The sequence below is a fragment of the Balaenoptera acutorostrata genome, chromosome 9, assembly GCF_949987535.1.
Source record: "Balaenoptera acutorostrata chromosome 9, mBalAcu1.1, whole genome shotgun sequence".
Classification (NCBI taxonomy): Eukaryota; Metazoa; Chordata; class Mammalia; order Artiodactyla; family Balaenopteridae; genus Balaenoptera; species Balaenoptera acutorostrata.
The window spans coordinates 92,782,610-92,808,362 of record NC_080072.1 but is presented as its reverse complement, the minus strand read 5'-3'; the positions used below and the strand labels follow the sequence as shown (position 1 = coordinate 92,808,362).

Genomic DNA, 25,753 nt, shown 5'->3' with positions numbered 1-25,753 from the left:
AATCTGTCTTTTTATGCCAATACTTTCAGCTCCAGCCTTTACTCATCTCCCCAGCATTGTCATAGGCACAGAGAAAGGCCCTGAAATACTTGTATTGATTAATAGATTGATGAAGGAGATTTATAGAGTAAAAGAGAGAAGCATAATGCTTAAATGATACCAGAGATGACAGAATAGATGGTTGGAGAACTGGAAGAAGCTAGGTTCAGATAGTGTAATGGTGATGCACAAGATGGTAGTAATACCTTGAGAGATGCCAAAGCATCTTAACTCACTGACAAGCGTTCAGATGGGAGATATTAGCATTACATGAAAATTAAAATAGTTTTAAGTTAAGGCATAACTGATAACTACATTAGCAGAGATTGAAAGGAATTGATAAACTTGTCTTAGGCTGAAGAAAAATTATCTTGTTGAAAAGAATATCAACAAGGGCTTTATTCCTTTAGTGCATTTAGGGGCTTGCTAGCAGTTTTGCCTTTGTATGAGCACAGTGATTATCTAGTTCCACCCCCTCCTCTTATAGATGAAAAAGCCAAGCCTTCGAGGGATAAAATAATTTGTCTGTGATCACAATACAAGTTAGGGACAGGTCAGTGTGATCTGCCTGAATCAAATTGATCCTCTGGTTCTAATACTCCAAACAAGTTATATAGAATTACTATGGCATTAGGAGAGGTAGCTCAGGAAAACTACCTCAAGACAAATTTAATGTTATTTGGCTGAAGACCTGATCCGTGGACTAACCATAGGATAGATTTGACTGGACCGTGGTTTCCCTCCCTCAGCATTATTGGCATTCTGGCTCAGATGATTTTTTGTTTTGGAGAGTTTGAGGTGGTTGTAGACTGTTTAGCCGCATCCTCTACCACTAGCACCTCCCCAGTTGGGATAACCAGAAGTATCTTCAGACATTGCCAGGTATCCTTTGGGGAGCAAAATCTCTCACAGTTGAGAACCAATGGACTAGACCCAGGATGGCAGAATGTATTACTAGTGCTTAACTGCCCCACCCCTCATCCAGGATAGGCTTTGTCTGTATTCCTTTCCATTTAGTCCTAGCAGTCCTTCTCAAGCAGGGTCCATCAATCAGTCAGGATTGGTACACAAGATAAAACCTGTTTTCCATTCCTGGACTAGAAGGTAGGATTTAGGGTAAGTTACAAGTAATAGTCTATATGTGAAATTTCTATTTATACTCTAATTTTCCCTTCTCTCTTGAAATTACCTCAGTGGCAATGAATAAAGATATATGTAAACTAAAACCACATTGTTTTGGATAAGAAGAGGTACTCACAAGTAAATTCACGTACACTAGGATTTTGACAGTAGTAATTGCTTCTGCTGTGTATAATAATAGCACCAATTCTATCTTCCTATATTGTTCCAGTTCTGCTACATCTTTTTTCCTTTGCCTCTCATGGACATGACCGAATGCTAAGATTTTGTGATGTTAGCTTTAGAGGATCCTCCTGGCTTGTTCACAGGTTTTATTTGATGCACTGTTTCTGGCTTCTGCTCAATAATTGTAGGAACAGCTAGTGTTCCAGCCTCTTGGTCATCCGCACTCTGCCAGTAGGTTATTCTCTGGATATTAATTTAGCATTTTCAGATATGAGTTTGTATAGGACTGGTTATACCAATTAGAAACTGGCTATTAGTCCCAAACTAACCAGTATGAGCTAATTTCTTTGAACGTTTCCTTTCTATGTCTCTTTTTCCTTCACTTTGGTGACACCCATAGATATTCCGCACAGGTAACACATTTGTCTCTCTACATGGAAAGACACTTAGTCAGTAGGAAATAGGCAAAGGAGAGCCAGATTTAGTGGAGAACGACTGAACTTGGGGTCAATAATTCCTCCTCAGGGAGGTCTGATAGGATTTTAAAGAGTTTGTACCTCTGTCCTCCTCCTCAGCTCAGTATATAGCCACAGTAGAATTTAAACCCTCCTTAACCCTCTGTAGAATTATCAGAATTGTCATCTCTAACACTGAGATTCAAAAGAGATTCTCATATATAAGATGCAACTTCTTTAAGTTAGCATGACAAAAAGAGATATCTTGCTTATAATATGGTCCCAGGGACAATGAAAATTATATGACCCTGAGTTCCTTTTAAGGAACTTTAAGAATGCTGCCATTAATAGCTCCATTTATCCTTAGAAACAGAGCTATGAAATAGGGGGAGTGGGTAATCTACCTATCGTACAGAAGGAATGTTAGCTGGTTAGTCAGCAGCAGATGCCTGAATTCCATTGGAAGCTCTAAGCTTTTGTGCCCTATTTTTGAAAGTAGGTATAGAAGGGAGAGCTTGCTTTGATGCTCTCTGCTTTCTTTTCTCATCTTCTTCCATCTTAAGAATTGGTCCATGCTGTGTTTTACTCTGTGGTTTTCATTTCTGATTCCTTCTACGGAACTAGCATAGGTAGAGTTAATACAAGATATTGGGATTTGTTGTTATTATTATTGTTATTAAAATAGACAGAAAAATTTAGTAGGAAACCTAGCTCTTTGTTGCAGTGGACTTTGTGACATCAGAGAATTCATTGGTCTGCTGGGAACTACACAGAATCATGTGTTCTTGTCTCCAGTGAGTTTTGATATAGACTTTCATACCTTTTGAGGACATAAGACCTCAAATATTGCATGTAATTATCTTTGTTCTCATAAGTGATTTTTCATTTCTTAATCTCCCAAATAGTCCGTATAGTAGAGTTATACTGCTTTCACAATAAACATATTTGTCTAGCTTCTATATGTGGTGCCAAGAGCTGGAGAAGCAACTTTCTGCATTATTTAAATCACATTCTGGTTATTTAAGAGTAAAAAAATATCTACTTGATCTGTAGTCTCTGGCTTCTTGTCACATTTCCTCCATCAGTTCTTTCAACTACGAATTTTTTTAGTACCTATCCTGTGCCAGGCATAGTGCAGGTACAGAGGATAAAACATTAAGCAAGAAAAATACCTTTGCTGCTTTCACAGAACTTTTAGTTCAGTGGAGGTTACAGATGGATAAGCAAGCAATTACAAAACAACATGATGGTTAAGTACTGTGATTTGTGCACTGGGGAAGGTGGTGGGGAGAGGGATGGATGAGCACGAAAGTGATGGGCCTAACAGTTGGGCTTGGCAAACCAGAAACAGCTTCCTGAAGGGAGTGATGGCTAAGCTAAACCTGAAGTAAGTTTAAGTTGTAAGAGAGCCGGGAGAAGGGTAAATTGCCCTTCTAAAGGATATGGCCTTTGAAGTGAGAAAAGTGTCTAACCATATTCCAGTTAAACTCTTCTTTCAATAAAAGTGTTCCTTTTAGCTGCGCCTCACAAGCTGAGAGAGATTTGGTCCTGAACATGTAATATAAGATTAATTTTTGTATATCTAGTAGCATTCATCATGTTTGGTTTATGGCCATCTTCATGTGAATTGCTAATGATGTGAAAATTTGCAAAGTATTGAATACGATGAAAAAGAAGCAGCTGGATGTTCCAGATATTCATTATCCAGTCAAATTAAGTTTTTAATATTTATAATCTTAACCTTTTTCAAGCAAAAAAGGGAAAGAAAAAGGTTGTGGTTAGACTGTTACTGCATTATATCAATCTTTTCTTCACAGAACACAGTCTCTGACTAAGGCAGATTGCTTTATAAAGAATTGTTATATGGTGGGGTATTTGGTAGATTATTCTAGGTGGTATAAGACCACTCACGTGTAATTTGTACTGAGACTGTTGGCATAATTTAGACATGAAAACCTCTATATGGATTGGTACCTTTTCCTGTACAGGGTAAATTTTCACATCTAATATAATTAGCTGTTCTTTTTGCCTAGCCTGACACAGCTCTGAATCAAAAGGCTGATCAAGGATTTTTGTCTGGTTTTCCATTTGTTTGGGGGTTTTGTTTTGTCTTAAAAATCTGTTTTATACTAGTTTTCTGTTTTTGAGTGAACTTGCCCATCTTTAAAGTTCTCTCTTACATGAAGGAGATGAGCCACTTAATCTGTATGGTTTCTCCTAGTGTTCTGTGGCAACTCTTCAGTGAATTTTGCCCAGCAACTACTCTTCTACAACTTTACAGTCAGCTTTGTAATACATGGAAGACTTTTCACCTGGAAAAGAAATATGTATGCATTAAAGATAAATTTGGGGGGAAGGAAAATTCCCAGAAAGCATTTTCCTTTCTTAACTGGTTTTGGTTGGGGCTGAGTATGACACATTATGTATTTTATATTAATTGGTGGCATCATCAGCGCTAAATATAGGGGATGATTTTTTAAGGGATTTTTTTTACTCAGAGTCTAGGTGATTGTTAAATAGGATTGGCTATAGTTTTCACTTACTTGAACCAGTGTTCATTGGTGAATCTAGTTGTGGGTGGTAGATATGGAAAGAAGTTGGCTCAGCTCAGTGATATATTGACTTTATTGTATGCCTGCCATTCTTTCCTTTTATTTTTTTTTAACTTCAGGAGATTTATCTCTGATTCCAATATGCCTAGCAGCTTTCAAGAGAAAATCTCAATCATCTCTTCTTCTTTGTGAAATACAAGGTTCATGACCTATCAAAGTTCATAGAGCTTTTATCAGCACTTAACATGAATTGTGAATAACAAGAAGAGTTAATTTACTTGACTTTCTTTAAATTGTGTTCCTTTTGTCTTTCTCCCTTTTGCCATTGCCCTAAAACAAAACAAAAGCATATCCTGTGTGATGTAAAGCATGAATGGACAAACTTCCGAGGCAGATTGTTGGGGTAGCAGGGAGAGGGGAGTGGGGAGGGTGGGAGAGGAGTGGGAAGGCAGTATTATTTGTCTTGGGACTCTTAGGGGAAAGGTTGCTACCTATTGAGGAAGGAAGGCATTATTTTCTGAGGTGAGGGTTGGGATGGGGAAAACACATTTTGAGAAATTTGAGGTTTAGGAAGCTCTCAGCTTGACCTTACTTGCAGTCTCAGGTTTTGCCCTGTGCTTTCTACTCCTCTGTCATTTAGACACCCATTGAATAACTGTCACTCAGTGACAGTGGTGGGTTTGTCATGTTTCAAAAATACTAAGATCTCTAAGAAGATGGATGAATGGCTCAGGATGCCATGAGGCCAAGGTGAACCACCTAGTAGGTTCACCTAGTAGATGAAACACCTAGTAGGGTTCTCTTGGCTGCTGCCCTGATTATGGTGCATGTTGACTTTGCTTTCACCGAAAAGACTGTTGAAAATGACAATTTCTCAGGACCATCCTTGAGAATGACACCACCCTTTTTTTTTTACTTCACATTGCTTCATGTAGAATGCATTAATACCTAATGACTATATTACATCATTTAGTTATGCCATAATTTCTTTATCCATTCCTCTTTTAGAATTTTAGGTCATACTCATGCTTATTTGTTTGGTTTTGTTTTCTTTTGTTTTTGCTATTATAAGTAATTCTTTAATGGATTAACTTTGTTGAACATTGGGTTTTCTCTTTCTTGAAATCATTTGAAGGACTAATGAAGAGTTAGTCTAAACTGTAAAACTTAATTTTACCAGATAGCTAGAACATTGGGGACATGATTGGGTAGGTGGTGATCTTGAATATTAAAAACTAATCAGTGAAAGTAGTTTGAGGAGAAAAGCTGTTTTGCTTTTGGGGAGCAGAAATATTTTACATACAGATTAGTAGCAAGAAAAATCCATAACATAGGCTTCCCTGGTGGCACAGTGGTTAAGAATCTGCCTGCCAACGCAGGGGACACGGGTTCAAGCCCTGGTCCGGGAAGATTCCACATGCCACAGAGCAGCTAAGCCCGTGCCCCACAACTACTGAGCCTGCGCTCTAGAAGCCTGCGCACCGCAACGAAGAGTAGCCCCCGCTCGCCTCAACTAGAGAAATCCCGCATGCAACAACAAAGACCCAATGCAGCCAAAAATAACTAACTAAATAAATAAATTTATAAAAAAAAATCCATAACATAAACCCAACTAGTATGAGTGTTTAAATATTGTTTTTAATCTGGGAGAAGAGAAATCATGTATGTCTTCTAAATTGCTGCAGAGCAGAAGTTCTTAACCTGAACTCCATGGATGAACTTTAGGGGAATCTCAAACATCTTGAACTTGTATGCAAAATGATGTTTTGGGTGTGCATGTAGCAGACACGCCCGTGCCTTTATCTGGCAAAAGCGTCACGAATTTTCATCAAATTCTTAAGTGGGTTTATAAACCAAAAAAATAGAGATTGGGGAAGCCAAAACTTTTTGCCCGTCCCAAATGATGTTTGTGGTTTTTAGAAGGAAACATGTACATGGATCAGTAGTATGATTGCAGTCCCTTGTGTACTGTTGCCTTCTCACAATCCCCAGCCTTCTCTGATTATTAGAATTCTGATCTAAGAGGATATCGTCTGCTCTTGCAGTTATGTTTGTAATGAATGCTGAGCCGGTCAATCTTTTCTTTGACTAAATTGTTTTTACAGATCCGTTTCTAGTACCGAGCAGCTAGAAAAGAGACATTAAGGACATGATACATTTTCAGTTCCATTTCTATATGCGATAGCCTTCACCATCAGAAGGAAACTGGGCAGATTTTATGGAATGTACTGCAGTAATTAATCTTCGTTAGGACTGTTGCCATGGCCTTGTAAGTGAAAATTTATGATAAGGGGAAAGTCTTCGGCACAACATATTTGAATACCAGAGTGCCAGTACTTAAGGATAGGTATAGAGATCTCTGAGAATTTTTTAATGATCCCAAGGTCATTTATTATTAGCTTAAAATTCTTTAAGAAAAAGTCCAAGCTACATTTACTGATATGAACGCAAGAAGGATAGTTTTGTACCATAGGGGCACAAACTGGACATTCAGATGCTGAACTCTTGGTAGCTTTCCACACACAGTTTGGCAGCATGTTGTAAAAGGACACCCAAGGGTTTCTGTGTGAGTGAATACTCCGCTCTCCACCTCAGTCCTCAGCTTCCTTGCAGCTAGCTCAGTCTGCAATTTCACCTGATTTCTTCCCTTTGCATTCCAAAAAAGAATGAGAAAACAGCATGAGGTGGAAAGCTGCACAGACACTGTAGTAAAGGGAGTGTGCTTTCTTCCAGCAGCCCCTTGTCCTGGCATTTGTTAGATTTCTGAACAGGCTTGTACGGTGATGTTGGTCCTCCATTTTATGATGTAGCACACACCAACTTTCACAGCCTTAATTGTGCATGAACAAAGGCAGCCAGTACAGAAGTAAGGAGCTCTAACATATGGCATCTTGATGCTTTCTGGCTGCACAGTCTTCCAGTATCAGGTTTACAGAATCCCTGGTGATTCTGGTTGCCATTTTGTAACTTAATTATTGGAACTGCTTGCCCCAGTCTCCTTGGAAGTTTAGTGCTCACTCCATTACACTGTGTTTCTATAAAGCCTTGCATACACCAGGGAAGAAGTCGAAAAGTTTTCCCAGCAAATCTTTTCTTCTATAGTGCCTTGTCCACAATCATATCAGACATCACTTGGAACATTCTTGAGATTTGGAGTAGCAGTTCCAAATTCAGCACCCTTGTAGCCCAGGGAATGTGGTTTCCAGGTTACAGAGGACATTCTGATGTCTTGTATTGGAGTTTATTCACACATCATTTATTTAAAGTATGCTGTTTAACAGTTAGTAGTCTTTCTATTCATGGCAGGTACTAATGGTTACATTCTTCTTGTTGGAATGTCCCATCCCTTTCTACATCTGTTAAGACTGTTGACTAAAGCTTCCTAAGGGCCAGAGAAGAGAATTTATAAAAATCAAGCCAGGGGCTTCCCTGGTGGCGCAGTGGTTGGGGGTCTGCCTGCTAATGCGGGGGACGCGGGTTCGAGCCCTGGTCTGGGGGGATCCCACGTGCCGCGGGGCGGCTGGGCCCGTGAGCCACAATTGCTGAGCCTGCGCGTCTGGAGCCTGTGCCCCGCGACGGGAGGGGCCGCGATAGAGAAAGGCCCGCGCACCGCGATGAAGAGCGGTCCCCGCACCGCGATGAAGAGTGGCCCCCGCTTGCCGCAACTGGAGAAGGCCCTCGCACGAACCGAAGACCCAACACAGCCAAAAATAAATAAATAAATAAATAAATAAATAAGAAAATCCTTTTAAAAAAAAAAAAATCAAGCCAAATAAGACTTGGTAGTTTCCTCTACATGGAAAAAATATTATATCAAGGAATCAGGCTCTCTCCTTTTGCCTTTCTGTATTAATACATAGGAATTTAAAGTATGTCTGTTCCTGGAAGAATGGTCTCAGATGCATCTGTACTATGGTTCTATGAACCCAGAGACTGAATGACTTGCCCACATGCACCACCGCATATAGTTTGGGAATATGGATCTACATTCCGTATCCTGAACTTGGCAACATGTGGAGAAGTAGGAGTTTTGTGAAATTAAGTCTGTGTTAGAAGAAAGGCAGGCTACTTCGCCCTGCGGGATAATTGTGACTTTTGGAGTCAGATAGACAGACCTAAGTTTGAATGTTACTTTCTTTTACAAGTTGTGGACCATGGACACATTAAGGTACTTAACCTCTCTGACTCTCAGTTTTCTTCATCAGTCTTTCTTTATCAGATGATAATTCTTACCTTGCAAGGTTACCATGAAGATCTAATTAGGGTGAAAAGAAAGTAGAGTATGATATGTAATAGAGTCATTAATATATGATAATCATTTTAATTACTAAAAACAAAACTGTGGCAGGAGTTTTTAAATGAGTATATACATTTACAAGAATAGAATTGAATGTCTTCTGGGATATCAACTTTCCTTTTTCCTCATCAAAATCATTCATTAAGCCTCAGATACACAACATGGCAGGCCCTATATTCAAAACAGTCTGCAAAACTATCCTACAGACTAGGTTGAAGTGATGCATGATATAATGAAAATAATGTCATTAACATATCCTATTCAATGTATGGATAAAGAGTCCATATTACCAAATTGGAATGCGGGAAATGTCTTCACTTGTCTGTTCTTCTTCCTCAACGTTTCCATTATTCAGGAATTAAACACACTGGAAGTTTACTATGTGCTTGGCATAGAGCAATAGAGATACTAGATCCCAGCCCTCATAAAGCTTATATTCCAGTGAGAGAATGTAAGTAAAGAGAAGAGATGGTGATAAGGGCCATGAAAGTGGTAAATGTAGGGTAACTAGAGAGGAATTGGGAGAGTTTGCTTTTTATATAAAGTGGTTAGGAAAAACTTCTCTGAAGTGAGACCTGAAGAATTATTGAAAGCCCTCTCTTTAGGAAAGAAGGAATCATTCATCCTAACGTTCTAACCATGAATTGCTTGGACAATTATTAAAATTTAAATATTTAAATTAATGTTTAATATTAATATTAAATAAATAATTATTTAATATTCAATTTAAATATTTACCCTAATAGCAACTCTGTATAATTATGTATATTCCTGCCAGAGGAGATTCCTTGGCTTTTTTTCATTCCATCATCCTTCAACCATGTGTCTGTTCCGACTATGATTCTGATTGGTTTCATGGAAGGTGATGAGGATAAGGAGCAGCTGCTATTCTAGTCCGTAAAGTGGCAACTCATTAGAAGGGTGTATGCCAGCATGAAGTTGATGAGAACAGGAGAGCGAAGTTAAGATGGACTGATTACTCCAATTGAAGACTGGAAAGGTAATTCAGGTTATGAGTTAAAGCACCATGCCATTCATTGGGGGTAAGAGGAGAAAACTTGAATGTATTTTTATGCCTAATTATTTAGGTTATAATGTATTGATGGTGTATCAACTCTTTTTGACTATATATACAGTGGAATATTACTCAGCCATAAAAAAGAACGAAATAATGCCATTTGCAACAACATGGATAGACCTAGAGAGTATTATGCTTAGTGAAATAAGTCAGACAGAGAAAGAAAAAATCTGTATGTTATCACTTATATGTGGAATCTAAAAAAGAAAACAGATGGATGTATATAAGAGAACAGAAACAGACCCAGATAAAGAAAACAAACTAATGGTTACCACTATTGGTTACCAGTGGGGAGAGTACAGAGGGGAGGGTCAAGATAGGGGTTTGGGATTAAGAGATACAAACTACCAGGTATAATATAAATAAGAAACAAAGATATATTGTCAAATACAGGGAAATATAGCCGTTATTTTGTAGTAACTTTACGTAGAGTACTATCTATAAAAATATTGAATTACTATGTTGTACACCTGAAACTAACATAATATTGTAAATCGACTATACTTTAATAAAAAAGAGAGAAGTTAGTTCCCGTCAACGGGATTTGGAGATACTATAATTAATATTTATAATGCATTTACTATGCATATATCACTTATCTTGCATGAGGTAGATATTAATCACATTTTACAAATTAGGAAATTAACACTCCATGAAGTTAAGCAGTTTTCCAAAGTTTTAGGCATTTGCTAGCATTTGAGTCAGGTCTGACTCCGAAGCCACTTTCTTCCATACCAGAATTTTTGTAAAACTATCTGTTAAGTAACTGATTTTAAAAAGCAGACATTTCAACATTAAACATGCTGGGGGAAAAACATGTTCTTTGCATTATGAGATATACAATCCAGAGAAGTTACATGTATTGTTTCAAAGAAAATCAAAATTACTCTTTTTTTGTTGAATCAAAATGGCAAGTTATACTCCTTCTGTAATATTGAAGTATTGTTTCATTTCTTATTCTGAGTCTGAGGTTACTTGGTGCTTCTTTCTAGTATTATTTTCCTTATGCCATTAATGTTTTAATTTTCACTGTAGCTTTGATCTTTTGGATTTCTTTGGGATTAATGATACGCGATTTGAAAAAAATGCAGTACAGATTTTAATGTCCACTTATATACTCGCTCACAAAGAAAGTAAGAATGTGGTTTTAGTTAGAGATTACTCTGCCTAACTTTATATGATAATAGAGTGGGCCAGTCAGATATTTAGCAGTATAGAAGCTTAGCCTAGTGGGTTTATTCGTCATTATTCAAGAAGTATTTTTTGAGCCTGTGGATACTAGGGCAATGTGACTGCAAAGAATAAGACTGTTGTCCTCAAGGAGCTTGGAATCTAATCAGTGAAGCAGATAAGTAAAATAGACAGTCTTAGTACAGCATTTCGTAGGGTGTAATGGAGGAGTGCATAGTGCTAGGGGGCACCTAAGAGGGCACTTAACCTAGACTAGGATGGTCTGGGGAGGCTTCCCAGAGCTGAGTCAGGAGGGGAACGAACAACAAATAGTTACAGAGGCACTAGAAAGACTTAGATGGGTTTGAGAGAGATTAGTGAAGAAATGATCAATTAAATTAAGGATGTGAAGAAGAAGTAGTTAAAGGACGACTTCCAGGCTTTTAGTAGGGGTATTACTGTTCACTCAGAAGGAAAATATAGGAGGAAGAATAGAATATTTCCTCTTCATTTGTTTGGTCTGGTGGGTTTTTACTTTACTCCTTCATCTGCTGCATATTTCTCTGTCTTCTTATTTTGTTTAACTTACTCTGTTTGTGGTCTCCTTTTCACAGGCTGCAGTTTCGTAGTTCATGTTGTTTTTGGTGTCTGCCCCCAATGAATGAGGTTGGTTCAGTGTATTGTGTAGGCTTCCTGGTGTAGGGGACTGGTGCCTGTGTTCTGGTGGGTGAGTCTCGATCTTGTCTCTCTGGTGGGCAGGGCCGCATCCGGTGATGTGTTTTGGGGTTGTCTGTCAATTTAGTATGATTATAGGCAGCCTCTCTGCTAATCGATGGGGTTGTGTTCCTATCTTACTAGTTGTCTGGCATGGGGCGTCCAACTGCTGGCCGTTCGGTGAGGCTTGTCTTAACGCTGAGATGGAGATCTCTGGGAGAGCTCTTGCCAGTTGGTATTACGTGGGCCGGGAGGTCTCTGGTGGTCAAGTGTCCTGAACTTGGCTATCCCATCTCAGAGGCTCAGGCCTGACACCAGGCCAGAGCACCAAGACCCTGTTGGCCACACAGCTCAGAAGAAAAGGGAGAAGAAAAGAAAGAAAAATAAATAAAAGATAAAAAAATAATAAGAAAAAATTTAAAAATTATTAACGTAAAGAGAATAATATTTCAAAAAATAAAGAAGAGAGCAACCAAACCAATAAACAAATCCACCAGTGATAACAAGCGCTCAAAACTAAACTATGATAAACCTAAATATCAGAAACAAATCAGTCGCAGACAGCAAACCCCATGTCTACAGTTGCTCCTGAAGTCTACCGCCTCAATTTTGGGATGATTCGTTCTCTGTTCAGGTATTCAACTGATGCAGGGTACATCAAGTTGATTGTGGGGATTTAATCCACTGCTCCTGAGGCTGCACGGAGAAATGTCCCTTTCTCTTCTTTGTTCGCTCAGTCCTGGAGTTCAGCTTTGTTTTGGCCCCACCTCTGCATGTAGGTCACCCTCAGGTATCTGTTCCCTGCCCAGCCATGAGGCGGTTAAAGCAGCAGCTGATTAGGGGCTGTGGCTCACTCAGGCAAGGGGGAGGGACGGGTCCAGTAGTCATAATTGGAATGCGGGGCAAGCCTGCGGCGGCAGAGGCCAGCATGATGTTGCAACAGCCTGAGGTGTGCCACGTGTTCTCCCGGGGAAGTTGTCCCTGGATCACAGGACCCTGGCAGTGGCGGGCTGCACAGGCTCCCGGTGGAGGGGTGTGGATAGTGACCTGTGCTTCCGCACAGGATTGTTGGTGGCAGTGGCAGCAGCCTTAGCGCTTCATGGCTGTCTCTGGGGTCCGCGCTGATAGCCGTGGCTCGCGCCCATCTCTGGAGCTCATTTAGGCGGTGCTCTGAATCCCCTCTCCTCGCGTACCCCGAAACAATGGTCTCTTTCCTCTTAGGCAGTTCCAGACTTTTTCCCGGACTCCCTCCTGGCTAGACCATAAAAATAAAACTAATTTCTGAAGGTAGAGAAAATCACTTGATACAGTAAAATCAGAAGAAAAAGCAAAACATCCTCAAGGCATTTTAACATACCATCATCATGTTCAAAGATGACCAAATTATTGGATGCAAGTTTAAAACAAAATAAAAAATCCATCTAGTAGCAATGGCAGTAGCAACTATTTATTAAGGGCTTACCAAGTGTGGCACACTAGCCCCCTTCAGGCTGTGTTCACGCAGCCAACCCCAGTCCTCTCCCTGGGGCCTGACCTTGGAAACCCAAGCCTCAGCTCCCGGCCCCACCCCCCCACCCCAGCGGGTGAGCAGACAAGCCTCTCAGGTTGGTAAGTGCTGGTTGGCACTGATCCTGTGTGCGGGAATCTCTCCGCTTTTCCCTCTGCACCCCTGTTGCTGAGCTCTCCTCTGTGGCTCCGAAGCTTCCCTCCACCAGTGAAGAGGCTTCTTAGGGTGTGGAAACTTTTCCTCCTTCACAGCTCCATCCCAGAGGTGCAGGTCCTGTCCCTATTCTTTTGTCTCCGTTTTTTCTTTTTCCTTTTGCCGTACCCAGGTACGTGGGGAGTTTCTTGCCTTCTGGGAGATAGAGGTCTTCTGCCAGTGTTAAGTAGGCGTTCTGTAGGAGTTGTTCCACATGTAGATGTATTTCTGATGTATTTGTGGAGAGGAAGGTGATCTCCACGTCTTACTCCTCCGCCATCTTGAAGGTCCCCCCAAGAGTCCTTTTCTGAAGATACCAAATTATGACCATATTCTGACTAAATGCTTACCAGATTTATTACATTATTCCCTTTTGGGGAAATGAAATGTTTTCTAGATTCATAACATTTTCCCCTTTTTTAGTAAGTTACCTGTAGAATATCTAAATCATTATTTAATAATTAATTTGTTCTACCAATTACCACTTTTTTGCTACGGAAAGTATTATAAAATATCTTTTTAAAATTTGAACTGGTCCACAAAGCAGCAGTGCTGCTAATTCTGAAAATATTTTCCATCTACATAAATTTTTCATCTTTTTTTTTAGTATCTGAACCAGCTGTTTCCTGCACAGAATACAGTGTGCAGGAGCACATGAAGAAAGGAGACGTTAGTAAAGCCCACTAATTAGGCTGCTTCTGATGAGCTGCTCTTAGATGCACTTGAAATACAGGCAGGGCAAAAATCAGTGCTAACTTGTTCCAAATAAATCACGGTACTCTAGCCCGGTGGAATTGGCACCATGCTGGCCATAATCAAGCAGGTTAGGACTCAGTACTTTTTTTTTTTTTTTTAATTTTATTTATTTATTTATTATTTTTGGCTGTGTTGGGTCTTCGTTTCTGTGCGAGGGCTTTCTCTAGTTGCGGCGAGTGGGGGCCACTCTTCATTGCGGTGCGCGGGCCTCTCACTATTGCGGCCTCTCTTGTTGTGGAGCACAGGCTCCAGACGCGCAGGCTCAGTAGTTGTGGTACACGGACCCAGTTGCTCCACGGCATGTGGGATCTTCCCAGACCAGGGCTCGAACCTGTGTCCCCTGCATTGGCAGGCAGATTCTCAACCACTGCGCCACCAGGGAAGCCCAGTACTTTTTTTTAAAGTCCTCTTTCCACTAAGAGTAACTTTCTTTACTGACTGAATTCCCATTATAGGGAACTCTTTCGTGTTCATGTCTGTAGGTACATACCCACCCTTTTAAAATATGATTATTTGTAGCTGTAAATAACCTCATAGTTTGTCTTTCCTCCAGTGGTGAGAGAGAACCTGCTGCTGAGTCAGAGTACTGGGCGTTTCTGGAAGGTGAATGGGGAAATAGTTTACAGTTTTGCTTCAGGCTGGTCAGAACTGGATATGCTGATTAGGCACATTCACTTTAATATCCCCACTGTCTTCTTAAGGCATAATAGAGTCTGTTGGAACTTGAGCAGTTTATTCTCTTTTGGAATACATCCTATGCTTGGAATACATTTTGCTTTCAATTGTCTGGCTTTGGGGCTGAATTTAGAGTAATTTAGCTCTGGGTTTGAATTCCATGTGCATAATCTGGGTTCAATCATTTAACCTCTTTTAACCTCATTGTAGAATGAGGCCAGTGCTCACCACACCAAGGATTGTCATGAAGAGAAATGTTGTAATCTATGTAAAGCATATACCACAGTGCCAGACCCTTGGTAAGCCCTTAAATAAATAGTTGCTACTGTCATTGCTACTAGATGGATTTTTAATTTTGTTTTAAACTTGTATCCAATAATTCAGTCATCTTTGAACATGATGATGATATGTTAAAATGCCTTGAGGATGTTTTGCTTTTTCTTCTGATTTTACTGCATCAAGTGATTTTGTCTACCTTCAGAAATTAGTTTTATTTTTATGGTCTATGCCTCAAGTGTGTGCTGAATACTGCAGTAACGTTTATGTTTTCTTCAGACCATTTGTGAGTTTTAGATACAGATTTAAATGGAGCAGATTTACTTGATGTCTTAAGTAATTTGTAACTTAACATTTCAGGTTCTATTTTATTCATGATCTATATATCACAACAGATATTACTGCTACCTAAATGATAACCTAACTATATAGAGAGGGTTTGATGTGACAGGACAAGCGCAGATTGGAGCCAGTCTGGAGCCAGAATGTGGGCCAGTTGGTATCCTCATATTGTGAATGATATGTCCAGAGCTTCCTAGAATTACTGTGAGGATTGGATGACACAGTGTATACAATGTACCCTGCACAGTGCCTGGTATATGATAGGCCCCCTCCCCACATCTGTTAATGGGAGGGTAATTACTATGACACAGATAGCCTGATGTTGTTATAGCTTCTTTCCCTCTTGAATAATATCACTTTACCAGGTATCTGTTATTGGTAATTTTGTTCTATTTTAAGTGTTTGACTTCATAATAATGGATTTATTTATTTATAAAGTAAATCATTGGATTTGTTCCCACCAGTGATACCAAGAAGAAGCAGGCAATGAGGAAAAGGAACAACAGTGAAGTGGAAGACGTGGGACCCACAAGTCATGACAGAAAGAAGACCAAGTGGGAAACCTCAGAGCCTTTGGATACAGGCCTGTCTTTAGCCGAGGATGAAGAGCTGGTGTTACATCTGCTCAAAAGTCAAAGCTAAATAGTACTTGCTCTTGTCTTCTCCTTGAAACCTCTAGTCATGATTATGTGGGCAAGAAGTTGAAAAAACAGTTGGCTTTGGGGCACTTAGGTAACATGAGTCCCATGCCCAAAGGACCCATTCTTTCAGACAGGAGCTATCACACCTCTAAGCCCCTTTCACAGGCCATGCTTGCACCATCCCAGAGCAAACTCAGAGTGATGGTGGATTATAAAATTTCCTGCTCCCATTTTTCAACCTGTGCTCTGTTAGATTTTATCCGTGGGTTCCTACATCTTATCACTGGAAATGCTTCCTTTGTTTTACTGGCAAGTTCTAGAGACCTTGTTTCATTGTTGGAAATTCCTGTCTTGCTTCCCATACAGAAGTTTCTCTGTAATATTAAACAAAATTGCTCAGAGAAAGAGTATGATGAGTATGATGGACCAACCCTGAGAAAAAAATGAATATTTTTTAATTGCCATGATCAATAACAAACATGTTTCCTATAAAATAAAATATTAATGTTTTCATTGTATCCAGAAATATGAGAGCATTCTCAAGGGAAGTTTCTTAAGATTAAAATGCTGGGCCAATTCCTGAAACAGTGAATCTTTCATATTCTTAAATTAGCCTTCCTAAAGATATCATTTAACTTACACTTGCAGACTTGGTAGCCATTTATAAATAGAAATCCTGAATCTGAAGACTCTGTGATCTAAAACCAGATCTGTTAGTGAGCACCTAGTATGCTGTAGGTCTTCTACAAGTGCCTTTTTCAGCAGGTACCACAGATCCCTGCCCAGAGCCAGCTCCTGATAATGAGTAGAATAAGACAGAGCCTCTTTTGGTTATAAGTAACTGGCAAATTCTTCACAGGGAAAGAAATCTGTGCCTTGGCCATGACACCACTGATTTGATCATAGATTTGTCACCTTCTCCTTATTCTCTCCCTTTCCTACTTTCCACTCCATGCACAAACAAAAATAATTTTTGCTTACTGGTACAAATGATTCATGAATCCAAGGAAGGGAATATCCATAATTGCTTCCCTCTCAGCCTGAGTCCATATTTGTCTCGGAAAAGTTTCTCCTGCTTCCTTGCTTGGTATCCTCGTGAGCAACACCAACACCTTTTAGTCCTCAAAATGAGAAACTTGACGACTGCTCAGCTTCTCCCTTTCCCCACCCTTCACTTTGATGGTTCTATTGATTCTTCTTCATAATGACTCTCTTATCTCCATTGTTTCTTCTCTGTCTTCACAGCTTCTGCTTTCAGGCAGAGTTAGATTCTCATCATGACCTACTCAGATTTCTGCAGTGGTCTCCTAACTGGTCATTGTGCTTCCTACCTCACATTTTTCTAGGCCAATCTTCCATGTTGTCAGAATTCTCTTCATAGCATTGATCTGGCATGTTTCTTACTTCTGTTGCAGTGCTTATTATGTAATGTTTCAGACATTTGTTTACAAGCCTGTTGCCCCTGTTGTAAGACAAGTTTCTTGAGAGCATAAGGGATATGTTTTATCCCTCCTGTGTATCCCCAGAGCCAAACACACCTGCCCTATAATAGGTTCAATAAAGGCTTTTTGAATTAATGAATGGACAGTGAAAAACCAAGACAGTTTTTGAAAGTGTGTGGTAGTGCATTGCTCTGTTACCTCTGGTGGGAAGGATATAAAATGGTGGAAATGAGAACTGGATGAAATGGCTATAATGGGCAAGAATGACTATAATGGAGAAAACAGATGAGAAAGGAATTTGGAGTATAACAACCTGGGATGATTTTGAAATTAAGGTTTCTGGTACAGGATCTCTTGAATATTTTCGAAGGACAAAAAGACGCAAGAGTATATAAACTAAAGGTTTGGGCTTCCCTGGTGCACAGTGGTTAAGAATCTGCCTGCCAATGCAGGCGACACGGGTTTGAGCCCTGGTGCAGGAAGATGCCACATGCCGTGGAGCAGCTAAGCCCAGGCGCCACAACTGCTGAAGCCCATGCACCTAGAGCCCATGCTCTGCAACAAGAGAGGTCACTGCAACGAGAAGCCTATGCACTGCAACGAAGAGTAGCCCCCTCACACAGCTATGAAGACCCAACACAGCCAAAAATAATTAATTAATTTAAAAAAAAAACAAAACTAAAGGTTTACCATTGAATTCACTCTATGCAGTTGTAGATTTTGTTTTTTCTAATCCAAATAAGGAATTTTTACTTATTTTTTACTCTATATATGTAAGCATTGAATAAATATACTGCAAGGCCTTTGGTTCATAAACTAGTTTGAGCTGTATTCTGTCCCTAGACCTGAATGGATCCTGACCTAATATATACGTTGTAAGGAACTTTAGCTTGCTGAAATGTGAAAACTGGTTAAAACATCAGAATAGTGCTGATTGAAAACTCAGGTAACAAACATATATTTCGGTAGACTAAATTGTTACTGTTTTAGCTGTGGTGGAGTTGGGGGCACATGACCTCAATCTGACTGGCCAAGCTATTTCCTAGACTCGGAGACTGGCCTAGACGTGGGTATAATACTCAGGTAAGGACAGAAAGAAAGACTCCTTCCTTGAGAGTAAAGTACAGAATATGAAAGAAAAATTCCTTACCCATGGGGAATTCCTAAAAAGGGAGGATGTCGATCTGGGACCTTTGGCAGCAATTTTTTCTGGTCAAATGGAGGCTGCTTCTGAGAGGTTGGAGAGAATAAGGCCAGCACCGTGAGGTGAGCAGAGTGGAGAGATGGAGAGAGAGCCCTGATGGCATCATTTGAACCCTTTGGCTTCAACTGTATCTGCTCCTTGTACTTCCTAATTATGGGTCAGTAAGTTTCTTTTTTGCATAAACTACTTTGAATTGTATTTTGTTCCTGGAACTGAATGGATCCTGACTTAATATATACATTGTGGGGGATTTTAGTTTGCTGATTTGAAAGTGAATTAGAACATGGGAATAGTGCCGATAGAAAGCTTGGGCATTGTTGTTCAGCAGACAGCAGCTCCAGCCCCTCCCTCCCTTGGAGAAGCATGAGTTTCCCACTCTGCTCACGTTGGGCTTGGCCCTGTGACTGACTTTAGCCCGCGAAGTGTGGTGGAAGTGACTGTGTGCCTGTTACAAACAGAGGCTTTAAGGTGCTCTGATGCTTCCATCAGCCCTCTTACACTCTTGTCTTCTACCCTAAGACCAGCGTGGACCAGAGAGGATACTGCTTCAGGCTGGGCACAAGGTGAGAAGACATGTGAAACAGACCTACAGCCCCCTCCAAGTCCTGTGGAGCAAGAAATCCACTGAGACTTGGGGTTCTTCACAGGAAAAGATGAGAGAAGCACTTAACCAATGAGCAAAAGCATTCATTCGTTCATTCAATAAATGTCAATACAGCAACTACTGTGTGCCAGGCCCTGTACTTAAGAGAAATAGAGCAGTCCCCTCCCCTGCTGTCATGTAGTAAAGGGAAAAAGAGAAGAAAATTCATAATTTCAGTGCATTATGAAAAGAGCAGGCAGGAAAAGGAAGACTGCTCTTTGAATGAGAAAGCTGTTGCTGGAGTACAGGAAGGATGGAGGACATGGGTAGTTTCTTGGCCTGCGACCCAAAGACCAATTCTTGCTTGATGCTTAACTGAGGCAGAGAGGCCATTCATCAGACTCACTCATGTAAAACGATCCCTAAGATGTGTAAGTCTCTGAGCAGATACACTCAGCAGCAGAGTGCTTTGGAGGACTGCCCTCTCATAAGCTTAACATGGCATTTTTTAAAAAAATAAATAAATTTATTTATTTATTTATTTTTGGCTGTGTTGGGTCTTCGTTGCTGTGCGTGGGCTTTCTCTAGTTGCGGCGAGCAGGGGCTACTCTTCATTGTGGTGGGCAGGCTTCTCATTATGGTGGCTTCTCTTGTTGCAGAGCACGAGCTCTAGTTGCATGCAGGCTTCAGTAGTTGTGATGTGCAGGCTCAGTAGTTTGGCTTGCGGGCTCTAGAGCGCAGGCTCAGTAGTTGCGACGCACGGGCTTAGTTGCTCCGAGGCATGTGGGATCTTCCCGGACCAGGGCTCGAACCCATGTCCCCTGCATTGGCAGGCGGATTCTTAACCACTGCGCCACCAAGGAAGCCCAACATGGCATTTTAGATTTGTTTGGGGCTATAAAAAATGGGTAAGTTTAATTAAATGTAATTAATTTTGTTATATACAACATTTGAAATATCCTGGACATGAAGGTTGTCTCCGTGAGTGTCAAGAGTCCACCAGAGGATGCAGATGTTCCTGGGAAGTGTGGGGAAGAAGGTGGGGCTGGAGGTGGTGGTACGGGTGAAGGGGAAGGAGCCTGCAACCAAGCTTTGAAAACCCTGTTTCATATTTTTTAAGACCATTTTAACTAGACATGTAATCATAGTGTGATTTTCTTCCACAGCCCCTGCTGATCAGACAGGCCAGAGCAGACATGTTTTATACCGTATTACCCAGCGCCTGCTGAATCAGGAATTGGCAGCTAACCCAAAGGCTAGCCATTAGCCTGTGAGAGAGGCTGGTGCAAAAAGCTCTGCCCAAACAGGGACAAATTGGGCAGATAATGTTCTTATTTTCTGAAACTGAAATTTAGGTAGTCAGCAACATAAGGTTGTGAGACAGACCAAGAGCACATCATGGGCATAAGTGAGCTCAGATTTGAAGTCAGGCAAAGCTACAAGTGAACTAGAACTCTGGCAAAAAGATGAAGAGTAAATGGTGAGGGATCTAGTTGGTCATGGAATGTGAAGCATGCGTGGAGAGTATTGCACCCGGTCCAGAGCAGCAACGACCTGCAGACTCCCCTTGCTGAGTCTCCAAGGTCCACACTGACCCTCTGGGCCTCGTCTCCATGAGCCTTCACATTCTCCTGGGTCCTATTCTTAGATTTCTGTTCAAGTCTGTCTCCTTCACTGCCTGGGATGTAAGACCCTATTGTCTGAGGTAGTCTGAGTGAGTCCTTGGGTTTTTTGTGCCCAAAAGAGCTTCAGTAAAACTCAGAATACTCTATAATGTCTGCTACTTAGATTTAACATGTGTAGGAATCACCAGGGAATCATTTAAAAGTGCTAATCCTGAATTGGTAGGTCTGGGGTGGGGCCTGAGATTCTGAATTTCTTATAAGCTCCCAGGTGATGGTATGCTGCTGGCCCTTGGCCACATTTGAGTAGCAAGGCACTAATGGAATTCAGGGAGTTACTAAAATCATTGTTTACAGATGGGGATCCTGTCAGAGTTCCAGCAGGAAACAGATGGCACACAGAAATTAGGATAATTCCAAGGGGACTTAATAAAAGGATTATTTACATAGGCCAGAGCAAGGTGTAAGGAAACCACAAAAGATTAGTCTACCAGAGGCTAGTAATAGAAGTGCTACCACTCCTCTCCCTGAAGGGATGAGGGGCGAGAAGGAGAGACAGCCAATTTTTGACCTTCAATTGATAATATGCAGCCAGCCTGAGGTGACCACAGGGAATGAGGCAAGAGAATAAACTCTGTGACCTCACTCTCCGGCCAGTGGTCCCCACTGGCCCCAACCAAAGCCAGAAAGCAAGTTGCCCATAGATGTAATTGTGCAGTCTCCCAGGACACAGCAAGGTGGAGAAGTGTGAGGGGCCAACAGGAGAAACTGGCTGAGATGCAGGGTGTATATAGGTGGAATCTTTTTGTGGGGAAGAGGAGAAGCCCTCAGACTTTGTGCCTTCAACACCTACCGTGTACCAGGCGTTGTTCTAAGTATAGACACATAGCAAGGATGGGCAAGAAGCAAACCAGCCTATAAAACACTAGGTGTACGTGTAAGAGTAAGGAGATAGAGCAAGTGAGCAGCAGAGCAGAGGCTATTTGGATGAAGGCCAGCAAGAACCTCTGATGGGTAGGAATCTGAAGGAACAGGACCTACTTCCCAAGTACATGTGAACGAAGAAAAGGGTCCAACCATACAGACTGGTCTCCCTAGAAAATTCATTCTTCTAGTGGGCCTTCAGTGCTGTTTTCCTAGCTTTGCCCTCTCCTACACTCCAAGACAACCATTTCACACATTTCCCTCTCAAATCTCCAAAACCTCTTGCCCTTCTTCACTCTTGGCTGATGATCTTACTTTTGATTTTACTGAGAAATCAAAAGAATCCTTTCCTGGGACTTCCCTGGTGGTCCAGTGGTAAAGAATCCGCCTTACAGTGCAGGGGATGCAGGTTCGATCCCTGGTCAGGGAACTAAGATCCCACATGCTGCGGGGCAACTAAGCCTGTGTGCCACAACTACTGAGCTCGTGTGCCTCAACGAGAGAGCTCGTGTGCCTCAACGAGGTAGCCCGTGTGCCACAAACTACAGAGCCCACGCGCTCTAGAACCTGTGCGCCGCAGCTAGAGAAGAGAAAACCTGCACACCACAACTAGAGAGAAGCCCGCGCGCCACAATGAAGAGCCCATGCATTACAACGAAAGATCCCGCGTGCCTCAACGAAGATCCCATGTGCCGCAACTAAGACCTGATGCAGCCAAAAATTAATTAAATAAATAAATAATAAATCTTTAAAAAAAGAAAGAATCCTTCCCCAAACTCCCACACCACATCCACCCTTGCACCTGTGCCCACACTTCCTGCCTTCCCTCCTGCCTAAGGCCAAACCCCCTGCATGCGCTGATCCCATGTCCTCTGGCCCTTTGAAGGATATTGCTTCTGCAATTGTCCCCTCTCTCTACAGTATTATCAGTTTTCCCTCCCTACTGGATTATTCCCATCAGTGAACAAGTGTGCTGTAATGTCTCCCATCTTAAAACAAAACAAAACCTTGACATTCCCGTGCCTTTCCAGGCACAACTCCATTTCTCCCTTTCCTTGTATAGTTTGAGTCCTCAAAAGAGCTGTCTCTATTACCACTTGTCTGTACTTTCTCCCTTGCCAATCTTTCTTAAACACTTTATCGAGGTATAATTGATATGAATAAACTGCACACGTTTAAAGTATACAATTTGCTAACTCCTGTTCTTGTTGATTACTTCTTTTCAGTCTCTTTTTCTGGGTGTTCCTCATGTTCTTTACTTCTAACCATTAGAGACCTTCTAACCTCAACCCTTGGATTTCTGTATTCACATTCACTCCCTGAGTGATCTCATTCAGTCTCCTGATATAACATACCATCTCTAGACTGATAACTCTGAAATTTATCTCTAGCCCAACTTCTCTGCATTCCAGACTCATGTCCAACTATACTCAACATCCTATCTGGATGTCTAGTAAACATCTCAAACTTAATATGACCCAAGATGAACTCTTAATTTTCCCCCAAATCTTTCTCTCCTGTTTTGTTTCCATCTCAGTAAATATCATATCTATTTTTTCTGTTTCTCAGGCCAAAATCCTTGAAGACCTGTTTGACTTATGTCTCTCAAGTCCTAGATCCAACCCATTAGCAAATCCAGTCAGCTTTTCTTTTGACATACATCCAAAAGCTAATTTCTTATCACTATTCCCATTGTAATTTCCACTCTATTACAACACATCATTCCCAGGAATATTGCAATAAGCTCTTAACTGGTCTCCTTGCTTCTGCCTTTTCCCTCATCCCAAAGCCAAAATGATTCTTTTAAATTATAAACTGAAGGTTCTTCGAAGGACATCAAGATGAATGAGTAGGAGGATGTTGAGCTACCTCCCCCAATAAACACATCAAAAAAAAAAAATCTACATGTGGAACAATCCTCACTGAAAACAAACTAGAGACTGGTAGAAACTCTCATACAACCAAGGCTGTAAGGAAAGATTCACACAGAGTTGAGCAGGAAGGGGAGAGAAGTGATCAAGTCAGGAGCTGTGCCCCTAGGAGGGGGCACAGAAGAGGGGGAGATTACATGGGCTCAGAGATCCTACCTGTGGAGTGAGTGGTTTGAACCACATATTGGGTGCCCCAGCCCTGGGGTCCCACATTAAGAAGACGAGTCCCCTTACCTTAGCTGGTTTGAAAACCAGTGGGACTAACATGAGGGCTGTAAGAAACCAAGACCCCACTTGTGCAGAGTGCACAAATGCTTGCTTATGCCCAAAATAAGGTGAAGGAAGCAGAGTGAAACTGCAGGGCTCTGGCTGGCTTCCTCCAATCCCAGTGTGTGCCCCGGCCCATGCTGAGCGTCCACTCTAGCACCTTTAGCTTTGTGCAGCTCCTGACATGAGCAAAGACTGCCATTGCTGAGGAGAGTGCACAGTCGAGGGGGGAATGGAGCCCGCTTGAACCTGGCATGACATCCAAACAGGACGAGGGTGGCCATTACTGGGGTTCATGGAGGCAGCAGATCAGAAGTGGCCTGGAGCTCTGACTGTTGTGCCGGGACGATCCCGGTATGTGCAGTGGCCTGAACTGGGTACCCGCTTGGGCCCATCTTGCTTCAGTGATGCTCCCCCTGGGGTGAAGTTGCTGATGCTGGGAAGAGGGGAGAGCACACACTAAGAGGGGAAGGAATCAGCTTGACCTGATCCTGAGGGCTTCCACTCCAGCACCTTGGGACCTGACCCTGCCCTTGATAGGGTGGTGACAACCACTGAGCATAGGAGAAGCCCTGGCTCACACCTGGCTCTGGCTCTAGCCACTCCAACTCCAGCCCCATCTCCAACCAAGGTGATAGCTGCTAGCACATCCTGGGGGAAAATGTGACCTGTGCTCACTTCAGATCCACCTCTCCCATCAAAGCCACTGGGCACACTTAGACTACACAGGGACCCTCCCACACAAGGACACTGCTTCAAGACCAGGATAGGTAGCTGCTTCACCTAATCTCACAGAGACAGAGAAAGTTAAGCAAAATGAGAAAACAGAGAAATTTATTCTAAATGAAAGAACAAGAAAAAAAAAAAACCCTGAAAAAACAGCTAATGAAACAGATAAATAATTTACAAGATAAAGAGCTCAAAACAATAATAATAATGCCAACTGAACTAGGGAAAAGAGTAGATGAACACAGTGAGAATTCTAACAGGGAATTAGAAAATATAAAAAAGAACCAGTCAGAGCTGAAGAATACAATAGCTGAAATGAAAAACATACTAGAGGGAATTAACAGCAGACTAGGTCATACAGAAGAATGCATGAGATCTGGAAAATAGAAAATGGAAATCAGAACAGCAAAGAGAAAAACAAATTAAAAAAAATAAAAACAGTTTAAGGGACTTCTAAAACAGTATCAAATGTACTAACATTTACATTATAAGTGCAGCAAGAGAAGAAAAAGTCACATAGAAGAGAACCCTGTCAGCTGACTTTTTCTGCAGAACCTTTGCAGGTCAGAAGGGCATGGCATGATATATTTAAAGTGCTGAAAGGGAAAACCCTACAAACTAGGATACTCTACCCAGCAAGATTATTATTCAGAATTGAAGGAGAGATGAATAACTTCTCAGACAGACGAGTAAAAACAAAAAGATTTCATCAATACTAAACCGACCCTAAAAGAAATGATAAGGGGCCTGCTCTAAATGGAAAAGAAAAGGGTACAACAAGAAGTAAGAATTTATAGAAAAGCAAAAATCCTACTAGTAAGGGCAAATGTATAGTAAAGGCTGTGGATCAACCATTAAATAATCCAGTGTGAAGACTAAAAGAAAAAAATTGTAAAATCAACTATAACTACAATAAAGAATTAAGGGACAAACATGAAGATGAAAAACATGACATCAAAAACACAAAACATGGAGGAAGGGATTAAAAATGTAGATCTTTTATAATGTGTTTGAACTTAAATGACTATCAGTTTAAAACAAGTAGGTATAGC

General features: G+C 41.2%; 1 protein-coding gene across 1 annotated transcript in view; it reads left to right on the top strand.

Moving 5' to 3' along the window:
• DDX10 (DEAD-box helicase 10) overlaps positions 1-17,580 on the top strand; it is a 251,244-nt gene extending 233,664 nt beyond the window's left edge. The window contains exon 18 of the mRNA XM_057553611.1: positions 15,823-17,580. Within this exon, the coding sequence (XP_057409594.1) occupies positions 15,823-16,000 (178 nt within the window). The 3' untranslated portion in view covers positions 16,001-17,580. The remainder of the gene's footprint in view (positions 1-15,822) is intronic.
• Positions 17,581-25,753: the final 8,173 nt, after the last annotated feature.